Source organism: Leguminivora glycinivorella, chromosome 4 (assembly GCF_023078275.1).
Source record: "Leguminivora glycinivorella isolate SPB_JAAS2020 chromosome 4, LegGlyc_1.1, whole genome shotgun sequence".
NCBI lineage: Eukaryota > Metazoa > Arthropoda > Insecta > Lepidoptera > Tortricidae > Leguminivora > Leguminivora glycinivorella.
The window spans coordinates 10243123-10260717 of record NC_062974.1 but is presented as its reverse complement, the minus strand read 5'-3'; the positions used below and the strand labels follow the sequence as shown (position 1 = coordinate 10260717).

General features: G+C 36.4%; 3 protein-coding genes across 4 annotated transcripts; 1 reads left to right on the top strand and 2 right to left on the bottom strand.

Annotated features, from left to right (window-relative positions):
* Positions 1–83: 83 nt before the first annotated feature.
* Positions 84–1731, bottom strand: LOC125225541 (putative SERF-like protein). Its single transcript, XM_048129301.1, has 3 exons — positions 1454–1731; positions 951–1065; positions 84–545 (listed from the first exon to the last, which is right to left on the bottom strand). The coding sequence occupies exons 1-3, from the start codon at positions 1458–1460 to the stop codon at positions 467–469; spliced, it is 201 nt and encodes a 66-aa protein (XP_047985258.1). The 5' UTR covers positions 1461–1731; the 3' UTR covers positions 84–466.
* Positions 1732–1874: 143 nt separating this feature from the next.
* On the top strand, positions 1875–6781 carry LOC125225602 (protein N-terminal glutamine amidohydrolase). 2 transcript variants are annotated; one of them, XM_048129381.1, is made up of 5 exons: positions 1875–2014; positions 2253–2406; positions 2533–2681; positions 2829–2953; positions 3127–6781. In XM_048129381.1, the coding sequence occupies exons 1-5, from the start codon at positions 1977–1979 to the stop codon at positions 3234–3236; spliced, it is 576 nt and encodes a 191-aa protein (XP_047985338.1). In that variant the 5' UTR covers positions 1875–1976; the 3' UTR covers positions 3237–6781. The 2 variants fall into 2 exon arrangements, with proteins under 2 accessions (XP_047985338.1, XP_047985337.1); XM_048129380.1 differs by lacking the exon at positions 1875–2014 and adding an exon at positions 2028–2167.
* A 1055-nt stretch (positions 6782–7836) lies between these two features.
* On the bottom strand, positions 7837–17184 carry LOC125225193 (methionine aminopeptidase 1D, mitochondrial-like). The gene is made up of 6 exons (XM_048128787.1): positions 17016–17184; positions 16784–16936; positions 16217–16433; positions 15210–15464; positions 9765–9918; positions 7837–8308 (listed from the first exon to the last, which is right to left on the bottom strand). The coding sequence occupies exons 1-6, from the start codon at positions 17090–17092 to the stop codon at positions 8118–8120; spliced, it is 1047 nt and encodes a 348-aa protein (XP_047984744.1). The 5' UTR covers positions 17093–17184; the 3' UTR covers positions 7837–8117.
* Between the last annotated feature and the right edge of the window lie 411 nt (positions 17185–17595).

Here is a 17595-nt window from a genome sequence, read left to right as displayed (position 1 = left end):
AAAATGTTAAAATTATTTAGCTCAGGTTAGCTCCAGCTACCTATATTAAAGGATTAGACTAAATTAAATAATATACACAGACATTTTGTACTTATTCTAATACTTTATTGTACAAAAAAGGGGTATTTTGAGTAGTAGTATACATACAAACATATTCAGTCAAATTAACTTGAAGTTGCATAAATGCTAAGATACAGAAGATGTTATTTAGCACACTATTCAGATCATAATATTGTGAAAAGCTTGTGAACAATAGTTGTTACTTATTATAATATAAAGAAAAAAGCTTAATGGTGGCATTATTAGCTTTATGTTGGAACTTGGAACTCAGAATAATTAACAAAGAATTATAAAAAAAAATATTATACAAATATTTCTTATTTAAATTGCTTGTTGTGTTATCACTTGAACCATTTCACCTCTTCAAAAAACTAATTTCCTTGTGATTGTTCATAAGAATAAAATACTAATTTACAGCTTGTTTTTGGTGGGGGCCCTCTTGTTCCTCCTTTTTCCGTTGCTTCTCTCGCATTAGTTCAGCATCCCTATTAACAAAAAAAGCAATATTTTAAAACTTATTGTATGAAATTACTTTTTTAAATTACCAGAATCATAATAGTTAACATGGCACAATCATAAATATTCATTAATATAATAATTTGAATGTATTGGATTGTTTAGAAAGTAAAATGGTTTTGTTTATGTTTCCAAATTCCGCTCTATGTATCTACTTTGAGGAAACAAAACCTTATGTAGTACTTACAGGGTTATATTTTGGTTTAGAAAAATAAAGCATATGTCAGAAAAGCGCACTATGGATTGTTGTATATTTAAGTAAGATGAGATAATATGGTGGTTGGACAACTATTTATTTTATTTTCTTCCTAACGAGGAGACAAATATACCAACTTTGCTTCATGTGCTTAAAAGTAATATATGATTAAGCTTACCTATGTTTCCTTTCAGATAAAGACAGCCCTGTTTTATCATTAGCATTTTTCTTCTTGGCTAACTCCTGCTGCTTCTTCTGGTTCTTAGCACGAGCCAAATCTCTTTGATTTCCCCCTGCAAATTAAACAAATAACATGTTACACTTATTGCTGTACCTGTTTGATTAGTCACACATATCATTACTATAAAAACTACTTTGCAGAGGTATTCATGAATAATGCAAAACATATTTATTTTGTTTAGCTTGTGCCTAGTAATACTGCACATAAGTAATATACATTACCATTATTGTGTAAACAAACGCAGTTCAATAACAAATTTAATAATTGTAAGAATTCTCTGGTGACGAAGGCTTTTGTGTACGTTGCTCTGACTCTAGATTATTCCATGAAATTAGATCATAAGCAGAAAGATCGGTATCGGATGTAAAGCTTTCTGAAGGAAGACATAAGAAATAGTTCAGTATCTTCATATAATAGTACTAATTTAAAGAATTACTTACGGGTCATCGTGGCTTGATTATATTAGTACCACAAGGTCGAAATCTCGAAATTTGGTCTTCTTAGTGGCACAAAGTCCGGACGATACGCTAGTCCGGCCGAAACCTAAGACAACGCACCGCCCACCCTTTATGCACAATGAAAGGAACTTTGAAAACAACTAAAAGATAACAGCTGGCTTTGAAATAAAAACCACCAACTAGCCACAAAACAATAAAATGGGCGACGATGTGAAGAGGAAAATGGTGGTCAATCCAATCGTCAATCCGTGTGGTGAAACAAGTATTGTTGCCAGTACACGACAATGAAACAAAACGCCAATATGTTTAACAGATGATCTCCTGAGTCGTACTTATAGGTATGGAGTACACGATGTCATGGTGTCCATTGTGAAATTCGGCCAGAAAAAGTCAAAATGTGTTTTTTTTTAAGAATTTAAATTAATTTCTCGAAAACTAAATTTTTTCTAGCATATTTATTTTCATTCCTATACTACGAAACAACGTTATGATTCTTCAGTAGATTATGCTTTGGATTCGACATGCGCCGGATCGATTTCAAAGGTAGTGAATCAAAACAAAGAACTTGCAATCTGTCAAAATGTCGGTCAACGCTCAAGTACATTTGACCAAAAATGAAAACATTAAAATGAACGATAAAACTCTTAAACCCCTATTTTCCAAGCAAGCAGAGTGTTCATACGTGTCTTGTTATTGGTATGGAATATTTTGTCGTGTATCATCTTATTTGTTACGTTTATTTGGGTTGTTTGTCTTATGGTATATTTTATTATTGTTACAGTGAAGAAAATGTATGGAAATTGTGTCAGGATGTATCACTAAGAATACCGGAGGAGTTGGATCGGTGCTTCGTGGTATTTATATCTAATCCTTGCCGCACGGTGCCTCTCTGGAAACAAAGGGCTGGGCGCGAGGAAGATCGTCTCGTCATATGGGTGTGTGCAATTATTTGTGTCACGCTTACTTTAACTTACGCATTGTCCTCGTTTGGTGGCGCGCCAAATAACTAGTAAATAAATACTAGTGGTTGTAATTTTTCAAACCTGATATTTGTGTTCCAGGACTATCATGTGATATTCTTGTACTCTTGGGACTGCAAGACTTGCCTTGTTTATGATCTGGACTCTGAGTTGCCTTTTCCAACATTCTTCCATAAATATGTCACTGAGACATTTCGAACAGATCAGGTGTTGAAGTCAGACTTCCACAGGTAAGCAATTAACACTTTGTCATAACCTGTTCCTTGCGATGGCTAGAAGTTGCAAACCTCTTACAGCCTTCTTAGAACTATCATAGAGATGTTTAAACTTTAAAATATTACTTTATGTAAAACAATTAATCTTCTATTTTCTTTTAGATTCTTTCGTGTTGTGCCTGCAAAACAATTCTTGCAACATTTTGCCTCTGATCGTCGTCACATGAAGAGACCTGATGGTTCATGGATTAAGCCCCCACCTCCATATCCCGCCATCTGCACTTCAGGTACTCAAATGATTATTTAGAACATATGAGGTCAGGGATAACTCTAATATTTTTGTTTCAATTTCAATTGATTTATGAAGTTACTTGGGTTGTCATATATTATAACTATATCATTCAACAGTAGTTTATTTTATGTTGGACTTGTATTAACATTTAAATCTTTACTTTTTCAGTGGCCACAAACAACCTAGATGAGTACATCAACATGGATATTGGATCAGGATTGGGCCAGGTTTTGAGTCTGACTGAATTTGTGCAACGGTTTTATAAGATAGAAAAGTAGTACAAACAAGAATCAGTTATGGTGCTTGCCTGCCTGAGAGAATCAGTAGCAACATTATATCATATACATTTTGAATGTTGAGAAGGTTGTCAGGAAAATTAGGCAGGTCCATACAGAGCAAATAGTCAGGCAATGTCCTTCTGTGGTAAACGGCTAATTTGGACTTGGTTCAGATGAGATAGGTTGCTAGTTAGAGGAAAAACTGTTAATTGCCTTGGCTGAAGTTCGGTAGTGCTTGCTCTGTGTGGACCTGCCTAATTAGTACTCCGGCAGACAACACCATTAGATAGTCAAATGGCGCATTTTTTATTTTTAAATTTCCATGACAGGTCATGGTTTTAGTTGATTATGTTGTAATAATCTTTGTTATTACTTTGTTGTTCTTGTGATTATTTAATTACTTTTTAGTTCAACCATTATTACATAAAGTCAATCTAATAGCTTATAAATATTCAGAGCACAGTGATTTCAATTTGCCCACACTATCACACGAAGATGTGTCTTGCACAATAACTATCAATATCCACTCATTTTAAAGCCACTTATTGGTCAAATTTCTATGTACCATATTAGTTAACAGTTTCTTATGTTCATTAACAATTTTTAATTCCTTCAATATAAAATTAGTGTGTAACATACATAGGACTGTTGACCAATGAATTCTCTAATTATTGAATAGAAGTATGTATTCAACATTGAATTATTACATAAATGTTATCAAATATTTCTATTCCTTAAAGATAAGCTGATGCCTGTATTTAGATAGAAGAATTCTAAAATAACTTAGTAGATTTACAGAGATGCTAGTGCTTTACATCTCAATTTTATAAAAGCGTGTAAGTATAGTAAGGGGAACTTGTGCTAACATTGGTCAGTTCTCCGAATTTATTTTAGTGGCTATAAAAACGTAGGAGATCGCGGGTTCAAATCTCAGCTCGTATCAATTACTGTTCCGGAATGATATTGACCAATTTCTTTTCGGTGAAGGAAAAATGTGATCAAATGAATGTGAGGAAACAGGACTTATTCCAATGTTAGAACGTCAGGTGGCATTAACTTTCGTAAAACTAGTGCCTCCATGCCATGGTAAAAATTCTGTATAACGTAAGGAGAATGGGTAACTTTGGTGGCTGATTTTATAAAACTGGCTAATGTTAGGGCATGTTACCCTAACATAGGTATTATATCATGTCTTTAAAGTTTATTGTTCTTCTGTTCCGTTAAATTATAAAGAGTATATTTTATCTCTACCTCTTGTTCTCGTTTCGACTGGAGAAGTAATCCTTGTTTACGGATTGTATTGTATGTTACCTTGAGTGATAAATTAAAGTTTAAGTAATTTATTATATGTAGTAGCGTAAACGGTCACGAAGTAGCTTTTGTATGTTGTTAAATCTATTGAATAATTTTTGTATCAACTTTTATACACTCTTTTTATCCTGCCCTAGCACCCTTAGCAGATATTAAGAGTATAATCTCAAATATTACATAGCGTAAGTTAAAAGTGAAACTGCATATTGTTAAAAAATATTTGCGTAAGTGCATCGGGATAAGTGTTGTGTTACGTTACGTAAATTTCTATATTTTATGAACACATATGTTAAAGCTTCGTGCGACATGTCATTGAAATCGGACAATGTAATTTGGTACTCTTGCACGTCGCAATAGTGATTATATTCCCTTGCTCATAAACTTTCGTCCTTTTACCCAATAATAAAAAAAACTTCGACCTGCCTGCCATTGATTAATTCTAAAACTTTTTGAGTCCACAGGGCAGGAAATATACATATAATCTACTTTATTATACATACTATTACCTATCTAAATAACCATTTTCAACTTGGGCATAGGAAAAGCCCCATACTTGCTATTACACTTAATAAACCTTAAGATATAAGCCTGTTATAGACACCCTTGTTCTGGTTTGAAAGTTCTTGATGATGACGATATAAAGAGCTCTGTTGTATAACAACTAGTAGTTTTTAGGGCACAACCATTATCACGTTTAGTCAGAAGCGTTTAAAAAAACAAAGCAGCTCAAAAGAACTAAAAACAGCCAATCATCATATCAACCATGTAAACATGCCCTATTAATATAGTACCCACAAAAGACATTTCAAGTGGTTATGCAATGGACCTTAGATTTGAGAGAAGTGAATATTTTCGCAAAAGCCCCTCTATAACTTCCAGTATAATAGTATATTTAAAGTTAGTTAAGGCTAAGAACTATAAGCACATGTCTTTTATTGTTGGATTTTAATATAATTAGATTTTGCATTTATTTGAAATATTTCTGCAGGGTTTACTATCTGTGTTCAAATTTTACTAGTTTAAGTATATAGGTCTTACCTTATTAGATGTGTTTCGATGGTTGCATTCTGCAATATTTTTGCTGGATATGCTTTTGTGGCTTATTTGTATAAAAATGTACTCAATTTTATTACATCTACTGATCTAAAAATCTATTAATCTAGTCATAATTCCTCTTCTCTACTCTTAAGGATGTATTGTTAACACTTAAATAAGCACCTATATTTATTATAGCACTAACAGAGGGGTGTACCGGGCCGCGGCTATGGTCCGATCAGCATATCTTTTTCGGTTTCACCATTTTCGGACGACGGCGACCACTTTCCTCACGAATATGCCCGTACTTAGTTCGTAGTCCGGTACGGCCGTCTATTAGAATTTTTATGAAGGCGTAGCTGGTTTAATAGTTGGGACCAATCTGACTGTGGTGGAACCCATTGTGTAGGAATCTGGTGCCGGGGGTGTAACGTCCCACTGGTTACGCCTTTGACCTGTAAACCTTAACTAGAAACCAGTATATTGTAAAGACTGTTTACCCCATACAACATCGTGTACAGTCAATCAATTGTACCCTAGGCCACTCTATAACCATGTCAAAATGACAAGCAGTAAGAGATTTCTTACAAGCTAATTTATATCATCACTAATGACATAGTTCTACAGTGGCCTAGGGTTCCAATTGTTTGACTGTACCTTTGTAGAGTTGAGTATAGATGTCGCCACTGTTCCGATGTGTGTTCCTTATACAATGTCAAGATTGAACAGTTTGGATCTACCTATTTTAAATTTTAACCACTAACACGGTACTCGTATAGCATAAAAATATTCCTATATTTATTTATACAACTTCTGGTTTTTCTAAAACATCATATTTACCTACGTACCTACAAAAAGAACACCTGGCATTAGTGATTTCTGAGTAGCAGTTGTAGAATATATTTTCTCTCTTATGGTATGACAGTTTTGTTTTGTCAATTACCTACGTTGATTGATTTTCTATGAGTAGTTCGATCGATGGAACTCAAAATTGTATGAACGTTGACAGTCTTTAACATAAACTCGTTTCTACAGCAACCCGCAATTATTATTGTTATGAATTCAATCGATACCTTCCTTCTACGCCTTTAAAATTTTATCTATTGACTGACTGAGTGATAAATTGGGCTTGTGCTTTTAATGTACCAAGCTACATGTTTTTATTTTAAGATTGCAAAAAATAAAACACCACACGCTGATTTCCTTTGTTTTATTTACATAAAATTGGCTACTAATGCTACGTAGACATACAAGTAAATGTAGATAACAAAGAACAACTACATTTTTTACTATTGCACTAAAAATATTTGGTATGATTTGTTGGCAGTTTTGCTATAAATTAACCTAATTTCAACATACATTTCAGACCTCTCATGTTTGTGCATCACTTTGAAACTAAACAGTTCAGGTACCAACCTACTATGACTACAGCTACGGCGAATCTTTAATTTTCGTTATTTGCCTCTATAGACAAGTAGATAATAGACGAACAAACTAAGGCAGCGTGGCAGGTGGCGTGGCGGCGGCGGGGCGCGCGCCGCGCCGCTTGGCGGCGCGCCTTACGTCCTTCCTATACAAAATGAACTGAGGAGACGCTTTTTGAATTACACTTAAGCGGCGTGGCGCGGACGCCCCTTGCGCGCCCCGAGACACGCGACGCATAAGTGGGAACGCTGCCTAAGGCCGCTTGTAGACGTTCGATGTTTTCACTGGACACCGGACCGTGTTACTAATCGCCAGCTACATCAAAGCAATATAATGTCTTTCCTCAAAATATTAAAAGACAATCGCTGAAAGCGGATAATATATATACAGGGTGGAAAAATCGAATGCCACATGGATAGCAACTACCTTAAATATTGTAAGTAGCACATTTTGTGTAAGGGAGACTTTCCTTTGTTTTTAAAAACAATAAATTCTGCATTTAAGGATTTATGAAAAATCGCTTGCCTCAGTTGGGACTCGAACCGGTCAAATGTGACAAAAAATAACGTGCCAAATTTTCATGGCCTTCCGTTATTCTGATTGTATTTGTTATTTAAAGAAAAATGAACCTTATCAGTAACGACAGTAACCCTTTCAATCTGCATCATAGAATACGGCACGTTATTTTTTGTCACATTTGACCGGTTCGAGTCCCGACTGAGGCAAGCGATTTTTCATAAATCCTTAAATGCAGAATTTATTGTTTTTAAAAACAAAGCAAAGTCTCCCTTACACAAAATGTGCTATTTACAATATTTAAGGTAGTTGCCATTGATGTGGCATTCGATTTTTCCACACTGTATATATATATTATCCGATGGAAATAACGGACGTATGCAAGTGGCCTCAAGACAAGGCAAGGGCATTCGTATCGATTCCCTTGAAGTAAGGTCCGACTGAGACTGGCCGGCCGCGACTTCATACAACTTAGTTTGCGGCCGAAAATCTCTTTCGGGCCTGGCCTTGAAGTCGCGTGCAGACTGTAGGTACTATTTCTTTGCCTTTAGGCAACATGTATAAACATAAGTCATAACATTAATAAACTAACAACTACTTGGTAAGGATCTCAGCACCATCCTCCGTGACTAGAACTGTGTGTTCCGCTTGCGCGCTCCTAGCGCCATCTTCTGTGACAACCGTCCACCCATCAGGGAGTATGAGTGTGTGCTTACTGCCATGTGAGAGGACAGGTTCGATGGTGAAGGTCATGCCTGGTCTCATTCGGCCACGGTAGCGGTTTACTGGAAAGAAAAATATCGTCATTTACACTTATTAAGCGGTAGCCTAGCGGTAAGAGCGTGCTACTTTCAGTCGCGGGCGAACCCCGGCTCGTTGTAATGATTTTTTCTCAAACATGCAATGAAATATTGTCTTTACTTCCTTAGGGCTCGCTTTTTGGGCGCAAACAGAGGACGTGTTCTGTCCTTTAATTTTTTTTTATTTCATTGTATGTTTGAGAAAAGCACTATACATGGCGTAAAACGGATTCGCATTTTATTCACTAGTCTGATGTAATGTAAACTAGCTAATTTCTGACCTAAAAACGCATTTTATCCACTAGAATAAAGTCAAATTAACTGCTTTAAAATTGATAAAAACAGGTGAATCTAGTAATAAAGATGATTTACCATCTGTGGAACTACTGGAAGCAGTGATAAACGCATTTTTTGCGTTGTAGTTTCCTCGCTATAGTAAGGGGAAAAGTTTTGTGTTACACTCGGGTGCAAATGTATTTTACTTCTCGTGTGTTAAAAAACTCGCAAGTTCAGGATTCTATTCTCGAACCACTCGCTTCGCTCGTGGTTCAACTATAGAATCCTTTCACTTGCTCGTTTTTCAATTCCACACTCGGCGTTTAAATACAACTTTGTTAAATGTTATTTGATTTTTATTTTGCCAGTTGCTTTTCTGTGAATACAACTTTGCTCCCCTGTATAACAAATAACTATTTCTGGTTTCCTATTAATTATTTTTTAATGTTGCACGAAACAGACGACAGTGTGTTTATCTCTTCTTGATCTTGATTCGGGCGATAGTGATGTATATTTAATTAGGTATTTATGATATTTGTTGCACAGACCAAAGCGCAACGCCTAACGGTAAGAGCGTGCGACTTTCGATCCGGAGGTCGCGGGTTCGGACCCCGGCTCGAATCAATGAGTTTTTCAGAACTTATGTGCGAAATGTCATTTGATATTTTCCAGTCGCTTTACGGTGAATAAAACCATCGTGAGGAAACCGGACTAATTCCAATAAGGCCTAGTTACCCTTCGGGTTGGAAGGTCAGATGGCGGTCGCTTTCGTAAAACTAGTGCCTACGCCAAATCTTGGGATTAGTGGTCAAAGCGGACCCCAGGCTGAACCGTGGCAAATGCCGGGATAACGCAAGGAGGATGATGATTTGTTGCACAGACCAAGTGATGTGAAAAAGGATAAAGATTTGTCTACACTGAATGCGTGCATGAGCGTAGACTTTCAGTGCACAATGAGCGTTGAAATATACAGATTCTTATGAATGGCGGCACACTGCTCGCAAGACGTGTGCATATTAACTGGCTCCTAAAGTACGTCTATTACACACACACAATCTAAGATTATTTTAATGTTCCTTTAGGTTAGTTCCCCCTACACCAACACCATAATATATATTTTGTGATGGTATCTGAAAAAACTAATGTCAAATACGTATATACTTACACGTGTGGTAAATATCTGGGGGGCCATGGAAATATCTTCCAATACCGTGGCCTATGAAAGCGGGCAGCACTGTCAGTCCATTTCTTTTCGAATGTCTAAATATCGATGCTCCTATTTCGCTAAATGGCACTTCTGGGCCACACGTTTTGATTGCCTGTAAAGTAAAATATAAACATCTTTGATATATTTTTTTAATGTTATTTAAGTAAGTACTTTAGGAATACGCCTTAGTAGCAGGAACGGAAACATTTTATGCTTTTTTGTAGGAAAGTAGAATAATGTATTTACGCAAAAACTATGAGTTTTCGAATTAAAAAAAAAATAAGTCAAAGATCGAAAGGAAACGGAAAGATACCGGTATGTAGCACGGGTCCTAATGCTTGCTAAGTAGGTTACTTATGTTAACAAGAGTCTTTAGACGTTTCAAGATTAAGATGAATAAGTAATAGCCGGGTGCACACTGGCTGCACGCCTCGCGAGGCAAACGTCCGTGCTCAATGCGCGCACGTTTGCCTCGCCCGAGCAAATTTGCTCGGCAAGATGGCGGCCCTCGGTTAGCTGTTCAAAACATTCCTTTTATCAGAAAAATAGGGTTTAAAATAAAAAAAATACCAGCGTATGAGCCGAACTCCATTAGAAAATTTGAATTTCGCGCCTTTTTTAACTGACAAAGTGGTCTGAAATATAATAATCAACTTACGTGTGCTACTCTGCGGCGGCGCCACCATAATGAAATTCAACTAATTATATGTTAAAATGATGTTCGTAAGACGTACAGTATGTACGTATAATTTTATGACTGTACCTATAGCGGGAAACGAAATAATGGGCTTTTATTGTGGCGCCGCTGCAGAGGATGCTCTGCAGCGGCGCCACTCAGTTCTCATAGATAGATATGACATCATCTACTTTTTTCTCATGGAAATTGATGTACCAATGCTGTTTATTATGTACGTATTGAAAAAATCACTATAACTTAGTAAATTTATGTACTTTCAGTAATTCCGCATTCCGCCTGAACGGTATGAGCTAGTATGTAAGGAGGTGTACTTACGGGTAAGCGAGAGGGAGATATGTTCCTTCCCGCTCGCTCCCGCGCTCGGCGCGTTTCGTTCTAGGTTTCAATAATTATTATTAAATTTATGCCCCTGTTGTACACTTTGCTTTTTACTTCGATTGCGAGGAATTAATTATATTTTTCTCGGCAATTTACACCACGAAATTGTCGTAAAGCGAAAGAACATAATAGGTATATAAGATAACCAATTCCCGCCAACTTTTTTTTCAACATGTGATCAGAGTTTCAGACGCTTGGTTTTTTGCCAAGTCAAAAATTTTTTAAACGATAAGTAATCGAATCCTATTTTATTTAATTTACTTAATTTAATGACAGAAAATACGGAATTCTAATAAATTATAGCAAAAATAAAATAACCTATCAAAGTTTTGTCACCTACACAATTTTATTGCTCAATAAAATTGTGCAATATGTTTTAACTGTTTGTCTCTTGAGACCGATTACCTTAGTCTTAGGCCGGCACGGCAACAGACAGTCTTAAAATTCATAATTTGATAAAGTCATAGGCTTCCCACAGACAGTCTTAAAAATTCATAATCTTAAAAAAAACTTGTATGCAATCTGACAGTTCAAACTGACACTGACAAGACACTGACAGATCTGTCAGTGTCAATTTGCATACAATTTTTTTTTAAGATTATGAATTTTTAAGACTGTCTGTGGGAAGCCATAATCAGTACAAAAATCAGATCGAGTGCACGGAGTTCCATACAATTTCGCGACCGTCCACACTAGGGCTTCCAATACCGGGATCCCGGTATCACGGGATCCCGGGATCCCGCCTTTTTTTGGGCACATTTCAATACCTGTATTTAATTTAGTAATACCGGGATCCCGGTATTTTTAGTAACTACCAAATGAACGTAAATCACTCATCAAAAACGTTAAATTTCTGCATCACGATGGTTACTACACGCGTAAATCTTCTTCTTGCTCTCGTTTTTCGATTTGACACATTCTCTGTTTGGTGTTTTTGCAATATTTGTATGAAAATGATTGTTTTTTCGATGATTAGCTAGATAAAGAATTAAAGATACGTGTCAAAAGCATTCATTGAGGAGGGTCGGCCGCGAACATTTTTTGACACATTTGTCGCACTTGTGAATTCGCACGTAAGTGTGACAGAGGAGCAACACATCAAACGTAGTTGCAACAGGACACAAATCCTCTGTAAACAAATCGCCTTGATGCATCTATATCATAGATATAACTTTTCAAAAAATTGGTTAATGCATACGAACTAACGTATACCGTAGCTACTCTATTTTTACTATGCGTGTGCGTTAGTGTGTTGAACTCTATCTAGCTCAAAACTTTGCCGTACATAACATTCCCTATACTTAGTACCGAAATTGGGAAATCACTCCTTAACTATCAAAATCAAGAAAAATACTTTTCTAATCCGTAAATTAAGTGTTCCTATTCCGCGGATAATCTTTTTGATTTTGATTATCATGGATTTCCGCAAAGTAATGTGTGATTCCATAGATTATTTCTTAATGTGATTTTTGATAATCTATGTCGGACAATTCAGCTTTTTTGGCTAATTGTTCAATGATTTGGCGGATTTATTTTATTAGTGCATTAGCGCCTCTAGCGCCACGAAATACAAAAATACCACTAAATTGTACCACAGATATTGATTACAATGTGTTTCTAAAAAAAAATCATCTCATGTTCTAATTTCAAAAGTCAATGATGAAACTATAATCGAGAAATGCTTCTTAATGCTTGTTATTTAATAAAGTGATATTATAGTTAAACCTACAGCACAACTACACCATTAACACTGACTATAAAATGTAACACAGCATGAATGAGCCACAGCAGCTTCCTAGTATCACAGCCATACTAAAGAAGAGGCGATTGAGGTGGCTCGGGCATGTGTATCGAATGGAGCGGACTCGTTTGCCACGCTGGGAGATGTTGTAGATGCAAAAAGACCGGTCGGACGGCCAACGCTGCGCTTTAAAGATTGCGTGAAGCGTGACATGGTCACATTTGATATTCCATGCGACCCGTGGCAACGACTGGCCGAAGACCGAACCACGTGGCGCCGTGTTGTCCATGACGTTCAATCCAAGCACGACAATGCCTGGTTCTCCTCCTTGAATGATAAACGCATGAGGCGTCACGAGCAAGCCTCTAAACCCCGCTCATCTGGGGGAGCATACACCTGCCGTGTGTGCGGACGAGGGATCCTCTATCGAATTGGGCTGTACAGCCACAAACGTAAGTGTCGCAAGGATGCCGTTTGAACCATCTGGTTATATATGCAAAGGCTTGTTATTATTAAAATGTAAAAGGTTCTATTCCGCACGAGCTTAAAGAGATCGATTTGGCAGAAAACATGGTTTGCTATAGCCGCGTCTTCTTGTGAAATGTCCGATATGGCGGCGATATCTAACTTACAGAATCACCTGAGTAGAGATCTGGCGCTCTTTCCCGTTTGCTTTTATACTGCGTACTTGGGACTGAGGACTCATAACAAAAATAAAGAGCACAGGGCGTAGCCCTTTGAACTATGTATACTTAAAAACAATAGAAGTTGAACGGACTTGGCCACATAAGTTTGCGAACCGTTTGGGTTGAAATCGAAACTTATGAAGTTGGAAATGTAATCGATTTGACACCTCACTAAGTCGGATTGGCAAGATTCCGCTGTAGTATATAACACGCATGAAAAGTAACGAGATTTTGAATAAAATTTGTTATTTTAAGCAAATTACTTGGTTTTTATATTTTCCCGATTTCAATACCGGGATCCCGGAATTGAAATCGCCAATACCGGAATGAATACCGGTATTGGATAAGGTCCGGTATTTGGAAGCCCTAGTCCACACACACTCTTGTTTTTTAAGATTATGAATTTTAAGACTGTCTGTTGCCGTGCCGGCCTAAGACTAAGGTAATCGGTCTCAAGAGACAAACAGTTAAAACATATTGCACAATTTTATTGAGCAATAAAATTGTGTAGGTGACAAAACTTTGATAGGTTATTTTATTTTTGCTATAATTTATTAGAATTCCGTATTTTCTGTCATTAAATTAAGTAAATTAAATAAAATAGGATTCGATTACTTATCGTTTAAAAAATTTTTGACTTGGCAAAAAACCAAGCGTCTGAAACTCTGATCACATGTTGAAAAAAAAGTTGGCGGGAATTGGTTATCTTATGTACCTATTATGTTCTTTCGCTTTACGACAATTTCGTGGTGTAAATTGCCGAGAAAAATATAATTAATTCCTCGCAATCGAAGTAAAAAGCAAAGTGTACAACAGGGGCATAAATTTAATAATAATTATTGAAACCTAGAACGAAACGCGCCGAGCGCGGGAGCGAGCGGGAAGGAACATATCTCCTCTCGCTTACCCGTAGGTACACCTCCTTACATACTAGCTCATACCGTTCAGGCGGAATGCGGAATTACTGAAAGTACATAAATTTACTAAGTTATAGTGATTTTTTCAATACGTACATAATAAACAGCATTGGTACATCAATTTCCATGAGAAAAAAGTAGATGATGTCATATCTATCTATGAGAACTGAGTGGCGCCGCTGCAGAGCATCCTCTGCAGCGGCGCCACAATAAAAGCCCATTATTTCGTTTCCCGCTATAGGTACAGTCATAAAATTATACGTACATACTGTACGTCTTACGAACATCATTTTAACATATAATTAGTTGAATTTCATTATGGTGGCGCCGCCGCAGAGTAGCACAATGTGGAGACATTGGTGCGATTTGCCGTGCAACACGCAATCACCCGTCTCGCTTACACAAGTAACAAACAGAAAGAGATAGACAGGTCGCTTGGCAAATCCAGTAAGCCATATAAAAAAATATAATGTCGTCCAATCACGCTATAATTAATATCACTCATATCAGGATAATATGAATTGTATGCAAGTTCCCGTAAGGCTTATTTTCAATAACTGCTGGAGCAGGTATGAATCAGTATGGAAATTTGATTTATTTAGTGGTATTATGAAAATAAATTTTGCTTCTATCATTTGAATAATAATTTGAGTTACCCTAACACCTACCTACACTGACTTCATTTCACTGTGACCTCAATTATGATAAGTGCAAAAACTAAAACGAAACTCATTCAGTTCTATATCTGATTGTAATGTAATAAGGTCCACAATCGATTGAGATCATCATCATCATCATTTCAGCCATTAATCGCCCACTGCTGAGAATAGGCCTCCCTTGGTGTACGCCATTTATCCCGGTCCTGAGCAAATCTCATCCAAAATGCCCCGCAGTCTTTCGAATGTCCACCCAACGAGCCAACGGATGCCAGGCACTTCTTACATCCGATAGTGGCCACCAATTGCGATCACCATTCACTTATACATTATTTTGTAAGGAATTGACATACTGGTGCCAGCACAGCGTTATCACTGTTATCAGACTTACTGTTATATCAACGTTTATAATGTCACCGTCCCGCAGTGGCCTCAGATCAGGTATGCCATGTACAGCAACATTGTTAACAGAGGTGCATACACTCTTCGGAAAGCCTTTATAATGCAACGGGGATGGATATGCTCCAGCTTCTACTGTTAACTTGTGTACCATTCCATCAATGTCATCTGTAGTGATACCTGGCTGGAAAAATAGTGAAAGTTTTACAACATAAGCACTAAGCTTTGAGGTACTTTTTTGCCATAGGTTTTTGGCTTTGACATTTATAAAAGCGCTGAATATGTAAGCTCTGCATAGCATAAAAAATATTTTTTGTTATTATTTGATAATTATTATGCCGGGTAACATATTGATAGAATAAATAAATAAATAAATAAATATTATTGGACATTTTTTTTTTTTTTACATAACAGATTGACTGAGGGGTCCCACGGGGAAGCTCAAGAAGGCTTGTGTTGTGGGTACTCAGACAACTGATATATATAACTAATATTTAAATACTTTCATACTGTACATATTCGAAAACATCCATGACTCAGGAACAAATATCTGTGCTCATCACACAAAACTAAATGCCCTTACCGGGATTCTTATCGTATTGAACCATCGGGACCAGCGGTGTAGCAGGCAGGGTCACTACCGACTGCTGCCAGACCGATTTGTTTATAATTTGGATGTTTAGCTTATTGCAATACAAATAGAAAGCCTTTCCGTATTATTTATTTATGTTATGCAATAGTGTTTTCCATATTTGAAATTAGTTTTACATTAGTCTTGCAAACAATCTTGTTTTTAAGTCAAATAGGAATCTTTCTTTTTTTTTATTTCTGCTAATAAATATTATTATTTTATCTTTATTTTAATTTCATGTGTAAAATAATTTAAGCCACCATATACTGTTTCAGAATAGTAACTGGCTAGTATTTGCCACTCACATAAATATTCTTCTGAACATGAGCTAATATATTAGCAGCCAGCTTGCAGCTTCTTCTCATTCCTCGCAACTGATTGACATCTTTAACTTCCGCTTTGTCCGGTAACACCGTTGGCTGTTTTTGTAACACATACTCCGGCTTCTCAATGTGGTCTGGGACTGTTCTGCTTGGAGTTGTCTCAACAGGATATACTGTTTCATATACACCAAATCGTAATCTGAAATTGTTTATGATCATGTTGTGGTAACTGTGGTTGCAATCATAGCAATAATTGGACACACTTTCTGAGAAGACAAAAGGCAACTTTGGAATGAAATTATATTTATGTTGGAATTTTGTGGTTATTACTCAGTAATGAAGATATGAGAAAGAAATGGATAACTTTAGAACTAATTTATGATTTGTGGCTCATGGACATGTTATGTCTGTTTACTTATAATTAGGAATACTTTTGATGTAAATGAAAAAAGGTTAAGAGTTATGAAAAATAATGGTAGTTAAAAAAACAAGAAAATGCAAACAAAACAGTGCTTTAAGTAAATATTAATTGTTAGTCAAAATACTTACAAAAGCTGCTTTTGGAGTCTTGGATTTAGTGCTTTGGGTACTCGCATTGTTGAGTTGTAGCGGCTTCGGACCACGTCTGTCTTCCTTTTTTCTAAACTAATACTAACAAAAACAAGCTTTTCTACAGAATCATACAGCTGTTTAATGTCTAAACTAAATCAAACAAAATGTGCAATGAAATCCTTTCCCTAACTTAGCGAGGGATAAATTACGCCACTCCAAAATCGCTTACACATTAATCTTCCAGAATTGGCTCAGAGAACCAATTAGTTTTCGGGGTAGTTCCATAGCTATATATTCAATATACATGCAAAATAAGAGTAGGTTTTATTCATAAACTTGTAATTAGGATGTAATTGACAAAGATAAATACAAAATTCAATTATGCAATTCAAAACTAGTTGCCCTAATTATGACAATTGACAGTTTGACAAGCACCACCGATCGATCTATGGAGATTAGAGGTAAGGAGCGAAAACTTTAAGTATCAGAAGTGCACAAATAAAAAAAAAGATAGGTGGCGCTGCAATCGCAGGTACATAACGGTTTGACAATCTCTTAGCCTTCTCGGTAGTGACCCCGCCTACGGAGCAAGAGGGTTCAAATCCTGATGAGGTCTTTTTTTTTGCTACCGTTATTTTTCCTGAATATTTTTTTTTTAATATTCAAAAATATTTTGCACAGACCAACCCCTATAGACATCACTACATAGTATAAAACAAAGTCACTTTTTCTGTCCCTATGTCCCTATGTCCCTTTGTATGCTTAAATCTTTGAAACTACGCAACGGATTTAGATGCGGTTTTTTTTAA